Raw genomic sequence first — 6961 nt, 5'->3', positions numbered from 1 at the left:
TTTTTTTTTTTTTTTTTGAGACAGAGTCTTTCTATGCAGTTTAGGCTGGCCTTGAACTTACTCTGTATCCCAGGCTGGCCTCAAACTCCTGGTGATCCTCCTGCCTCTGCTTCCCATGTGCCACCATGCCCAGCATGGATGATTTTTTATGTGTAACTTCTTTCAAATTAAGATTGAAGAAAGCCTTCAGGTAAGATGGCACACACCTGTAATCCCAGCACTCGGGAGGCTGAGCCAGGAGGATCACCACGAGTTCGAGACCAGCCTGGGCCACATAGTGAGTTCCAGGGCAGTCTCAACTACATAGTAAGACCCTGTCTCAAAAAACAAAAAACAAACAAACAAAAAAAGATTGAAGAAAGCCAGACATGGTAGTGCATGCCTGTAATTAAACTGGTTATTAATTATTTAAATTAAATGTTAATCATTAAAATGGCAACATGTATCATTTGGGGAGTATAATCTAGGGTTGGAATAGCTGTGTGGTATGGTTAGCTTGATTAGAAATTGCTAGTTCTCCATGTAGGTTTACACTGCCATCCTGTGGGTGTATAACTGTGTCTCATAATGATGAGCATTTTTTTGTGTGCATATTGAGCACTTTATTATTCTGTTTTTAAGGGTTCATTCAAGTCATTAGCCTATTTTCTTTGGGGGTGGAGGTGGAGACAGGGTCTCAATGTGTGGTGAAACTGGTCTTGAGCTCACTGCGCAGCTCACACTGGCTTCGAACTTTCAGGATCCTCCTGCCTCAGCCCCCTGAGTGCTGGGAATACAGGGATGTACCACCACACCCAGCAGCCCATTATTAAATTGGCCTATTAATGCAGTATTTTTTTCTTACTGATTCATAGTAGTACTTTCTTCTATTGTGTGTGTGTGTGTGTGTGTGTGTGTGTGTGTGTGTGTGTGTGTGTTTATTTATTGGTACCAGGGATTGAACTCTGGACCTTGCGCTTGCAAGGCAATTGGCAGCACCACTGAGCTAATCCCCAGCCCCTGGTGTACTTTCTTCTAAACATGAGTCCTTTGTCCTGTACATTTGTCCCACAGTATCTTAGGAATTGGATCTAGGGACACTCCATCCCCCACCTCAGGTTTCCCCCAGGCCACCAAAACCTGCAGATCTCCAAGTCTTTAATATGACATGGCATAGTAGTTACGTATAACCTAGGCACATCTTCCTCTACACTCTGCCACCTCTAGGTCACTTGTAATGCCTAATATGGTGTAAATGCTGTAGACGTTGTTATACTCTACTGTTTAGAGAATATGACAAGCAAAAGTCCATACATGTAGAATATGGATATGTATAAACATTGTAAGTCTAACTACATGGTACAGAAAGGTGACATGGAGTAGGTGATGCTTGAGCAAGTGCTGGCAGAAGGCTACAGCAGGGCATGCTACCCAGCATCTCATGTGGATTTAGTGTACTGTTTGCTCCTGCACAAATTTAAGTTGTATATTTTGAAATTGTCTATAGATTTCTTTTTTAATATGTTAAATTTGCTATCAGAACCAAAGGATTATGAAGAGCTGACTGTATAGGTATTGTGAATATTTTCTATTTATAGCTTACCTTTTCATTTCTTAATATTATAAAGTAAGGGTATTATACTTTATTATGTATAATAAACATTTTTCTTCTGGCCTGCATTTGCTGTATACCAGTAGGTGTTATCATACACTGTTCTTTTTATTTGAATGTCATCAAATGTGTCAGTCATTGCCTTTGCAGTTTAAAGTTCCATTTTGTGTTTAGAAAGCCTTTGCCACTGAGTTTATAACAGGTACTCCAGGCTTATTTTTGTTTTTTGTCTGTTGTTTTTTTTTTTTTTTTTTTTTTTTTTTTTTTTTTTTTTTTTTTTTTTGAGCCTTCACGCTGAGCTGTATGCCCAGTGCAGTTTTTTTGTTTTGAGGCAGGATCTCACTAAATTGCTAAGTTGTCCTGGCTGGGCTCAAACTTGCTGTTCCCCTGACTCAGCCTCCAGATGTGCTGGGCTTACAGGTATCTGTCCCCATGTTCAGCTCCTAGTAGTTTTTAATTAATGATCTATATACGCAACCTATTTTGAGTGAACATATAGTCATTCACTTGTTCCAATATCATATTCCCTCAATTTTTTATTTATTTATTTATTTTATTTTTTTTGGTACCGGGGATCGAACTTGGGTCCTTGCGCTTGCGAGGCAGACGGCAGAACTACTGAGCTAAACACCTGTCCCCATATTCCCTCAGTTTAAACACTACCTTTATTACATGGTAAATTTCTTTTGTAGTAGAGCTTTTCTCTGGACTGTTAAGACCTGGTATCGTGTGTGTGTGTGTGTGTCTTCATTTAATGAGGAATTATTTGTTTAAAACATTTATGGTTTACTCTTTATTTTCTTCCCTCCTCTTCCATTCTCTTAACAAGTTTTTGTGTAGTAATTTTAGATGTTTTTGCTCAATAAATGGGGCCATCCACTCATATATATATATATATATATATATATATATATATATACACACACACACACACACACACACATACACATATACATACATACACACATTTGTTCAAGCTGATTTCAAACTTGCAAGCATTCTGTCTTAACCTTCAGAGCACTGGAATTACAGGCATACACTGCTCTAGCTAGCTAATCATTTTTTTGATTGTGCCTTCTCGAGTCAGTTTTCTCCTTCCAAGAATTTTCTATTAATCTTTTTTTCTGTTCTTGTTAGAAATTCATCCCCCAAATACCTTGCTCATCAGATTTTTTCTAAAACTACTGTGTGCCTTTTTAATAAAGCCACTATAAAATATTCTGTTGAAAATATTACCTCTCTCCTCACCAGATAAAAGACTATTATCTAGAGTATATAAAGAACTCAAAAAAAAAATCATTACCCCTCCCAATTTAAAGACCCAAACCAAAAATGGGCATCTGAAATGAAAAGACATTTCTCATGATGAAGAATTAGAAATGGCAAATAAGTATATGAAAAAATGTACAACATCACTGTATTCATGAAATGCAAATTAAAACTGCTGAGAGATTTCATCTCACTCCAGAAAGAGTAGCTGCTTTCAAGAAATCAACTGATAACAAATGTTGGCAGGGCCGTAGGGCAAAGGAACCCAGTGGGAGTGTAGACTGGTGCAACCGCTATGGAAATCAGTGTGGAGAGTCCTGAAACACTGAAACTAAAGGTTCCATTTAACCCAGCTTTTCTCTCTTCTTCATATCTTCCTAAAATAATTAAAAGCGTCATAGCACAGTGATACAAGCACACCCATGTTTATAGCAGCATGGTTTGTAATATCTAATTCTTGGAAACAGCCCAAATACTATCAATTGACGAGTGGATAAAGATTTTTCTTGTCATTCCTCTGTTTCTTTTAAATTCTCTAACTTCTTAACAATTGTCCTTACTGTTGTCTTTGAATCCTTAATTACACTTATAGACAGTTACAGTTAGCCTCTTTATTGCTTGCTATAGTTTTTTTTTTTTCTTGTTTGCTTCTGTGGTATTTTCTTACAAGATTACATTTTTATTTTTTTATGGACTCATCTGTCTGCATATCTTTTGCCTCTTTTCACCTTTTCAGTTTTCCAAAAATGAGGGACTTCCTAAAGTAGTAATGTCAAATTCTCAGAATAGTTTATGAAAAATAATAGTGGTAAGAATTTTGAGTTGAGTGCAAGTGTTCTGGAACATAGTTTTGGAATTTGTTTTATATTACATAGTATTTTATAACTTGACTATAAGGAGCTAATCTGAACTTTGGATGTATAACTACAAAAATATTAGTGATAGTTTTGTTTGTAGTTTTGAAAATTGGCAAGTATCTATATTTGGGCAGGGTTAAGTGTCTTGGGATGGAATATGTTGTGTTGCTGTTATAATTTTTACAAAAAGTGTTTTTAACGGTTGTGTTAAGTGAAATAAACTCACTCCCTAAGTTACAATATTGCATGTTTTTTAATATGAGCAGTCTAAAAAATAAAAAATAAATGAGAGGTAACAGGAAACTAAAAGGTAGTAGACATGTAGAGATGTGGAAATAAATAAGTGGGGAATAATGGGGATGAAAAATAATCAAAATGTGTTATGTACATGTACCAATATGCCAAAAATAGTCTGATTTTATATTAATGTGTACTAATAAAAAGTTTTTTTTTTTAAAGGAGTTTTTAAATGATGTGAAAGGTACAGATTCCAAAGGAATAAAGTCATGATTAAATTGTATAATAGCTTGATTTTCATTTATTAAATTTAAATATGTATGGTTGGGTATATATGTGGAATGTCAATAACATAAGTAAATAACTGGAAAGGAATATTCCTAAATATGTAAGAGTGACCTGCTTTATGAGATTATGTGTTATCTGTGATTTCCTTCATGCCTCTAAGAGAATGCATTACTGTAATTGCAGCAGTTGGGAGGCGTAAGCAGAAGGATGGAGAGTTTGAGGCCTGCCTGGGCTATGTAGCAAGTTTGAGGCTGGCTTTGTTTCAGGAGAGCTCTGGGCTACTAGTACACACACACACACACACCCCCAGTAAAATTACCTTTATTGGCCTTGCTTTCTACATCATAAGATCCATTACTTAAAATAGTGAGCCTTTTTTGAAAGAGGTGACTTTGACAGCTATTAAGAAAAAACTGGTTCTTTTTTTCAGATCTTTCTATACTTACATTTAGGACTTTTACTTTGATACCTATTATTCTGGAACAGGCACAGGCTCAGTATCAACAACAGCATGAACAACAGAAAAAAGATTTAGAAACCCTCCATCAGCGAAACATCCACCAGCTACAAAACAGATTGTCTGAATTGGAAGCAGCTAATAAAGATCTAACTGAGAGGAAATATAAAGGAGACTCCACTACTAGAGAACTTAAAGCTAAACTTTCTGGTGTTGAAGAGGTACTGTGTGCTGGCTTCTCATCCTAATGTAAAAGTGTTTTAATTTGTTCACTTTATTTTAGTTTGTTTGTTTTATTTTTGTGGGTAGTGTTCTTCTGGATTCTTTGCAGGGATCTCTTAATGATATTAATGATAATTTCAAACAATGCAAAAGTGTTCAGAATCTGAAATTTGATAAAAAGAGATAATTCAGAACAGAACTGAAGTAAACCTTGATAGTTTTAGTTGGGATCTTGAGGACTAATTTCCTGGCACAGAGCTTAGAATTTTCAGTGTATATTTTCATGTTGTTTAATGTCTTTATCTCATAAGGGAGGGTACTCATTGTTTACAGAATTAGTCCTTTCTTTAAGCCTGTATACTATATCAAGCAACTGAAGTTTAGCATCTAGTAGTAGTGGTAGTGAAAAGGGTAAAGATAATAGCTACATTTACTGAGCATTAGCTTCATGATAGACACTATTTTAGTACTCCACAGAGATTAACTTAATTAATTCTTATAACAATTTTTTATGTGTGTATTGTTATTCTCATTTCACACATGCTGAAACTAAGGCACAGAGGGTTAAGTTATTTGCCTCCTGTCACATGGTCAATAAGTGAAAGAATAAAGATTGGAATCCACCTAGTTTTTGCCTGTCTTTGGTACTTCCTTATTCTTCCAAGGACCAGAAAGGTGCTTGTTTTTTCAAATGCTGGGAATTAAACCCAGGGCCTTGTGCATGCTTAGATAAGCACTGTACCACTGAGCCACACTCCCCAGCCCATCACATTTAAGAATCTTGCTGCTATGGCATATTTGTTGATGCTTTGGCACATTATTAGCACATGAATTATCAGAAAATATATGTAGTGTTTTGTTTGTCAATGTGTTTTTCTGAGACAGGGTCTTGCTATGTTGCCCAGACAGGCCTCAAACTCCTAAACTCAAGCAATCTTCTTGCTTTACCCTTCTAAGTAGGTGGGACTACAGACATGGGCCACAGTGCCTGACTTATAATTAAAGGCTTATGGGTTTGGTTTTGTTTGTTTTTGGTAACAGGGATCCAACTCAGAATGTGCACTTACAAGGCAGGCGCAGTGCCACTGAGGTAAATCCTCAGCCCAAAGTCTTACCATATTTAAAAGCAAAGATCACCAAGCTACTTTCAGTGGCACACACATAATTCTAGCTACTTAGGGAAATCCTATCTCAACGACATTTTTAGAAATGGAGTGGGGCTATGGGTCCGTTGTATAGTACTTGTCTATCATTCATGAGTCCTTTGGGTTCAATCCCCAGTACCTCAAAACTGAAAAAATGAAAAAGATTACCAGCCTTCCATTTCACCAGTCAGTTATGCTTAGAAACTCCCAGTCTAAAGCTTAACCTGTTTTATGTTCATATCCTCAAAGAATTCTGCCTTTAAAAAAGGTATCTATAGTTTTTATTCCTTATAACCTTTATTTTTCACAGCAGTTAGTAAAATGTTTCAGCCTTTTTAAAATGGCACATTGGTAGTTTTAATTACTTAATTGTAATACTGTTTGATTGCTTCAGTCTTAATCCTGAAACTATCTACTTTGTTAACAATCTTCTGTTATATCATTTTTTAAATAATCTAATCAAAAGCATTTGCAAATTATGTGTTTTGGGGAATTTTTTTTACCTCTGAGGACTTACCTAATTATGTAAAATTACACTTTTTAGGTATATTTTGATGCCCTAAAAATAATCAGTATCAGTAATTATTATATTTCAGTACATATGCTAGACAGTTCTGTTTTAAAAATGAGGCAGCTAAGACTTACTGAGGTGAAGTGATTCCAAAGATGACACTACAGCTGAGACCTGATTTGAATTCAAGTCTGTCTGATACCAAAGCCTATGCTCCTAAAACTATTATAGTACTATAATATTATAAACTGTCTTTTAAAATTATTGTTAAAAACCAACTCCATAAAAATACTGTATCCTGGACTTTTGTGTACTACTGACATTTCATTTGGTATTAGCTGATTGAGATGTGATCCATTTCAGGGTTTTTTTTTTTTTTTTTTT

At 35.6% G+C, this 6961-nt stretch overlaps 1 protein-coding gene across 1 annotated transcript in view; it reads left to right on the top strand.

Annotated features, from left to right (window-relative positions):
- Positions 1–6961, top strand: part of Sass6 (SAS-6 centriolar assembly protein) — a 42153-nt gene that overhangs the window by 12532 nt on the left and 22660 nt on the right. The window contains exon 8 of the mRNA XM_010639069.3: positions 4729–4920. Coding sequence (XP_010637371.1) covers positions 4729–4920 — 192 coding nt within the window. The remainder of the gene's footprint in view (positions 1–4728; positions 4921–6961) is intronic.

Source organism: Fukomys damarensis, unplaced genomic scaffold, assembly GCF_012274545.1.
Source record: "Fukomys damarensis isolate Sample0158 unplaced genomic scaffold, DMR_v1.0_HiC HiC_scaffold_33, whole genome shotgun sequence".
NCBI classification, from domain to species: domain Eukaryota; kingdom Metazoa; phylum Chordata; class Mammalia; order Rodentia; family Bathyergidae; genus Fukomys; species Fukomys damarensis.
The sequence above is the reverse complement of the archived record's forward strand: the minus strand, read 5'-3'. Positions and strand labels throughout refer to the sequence as shown.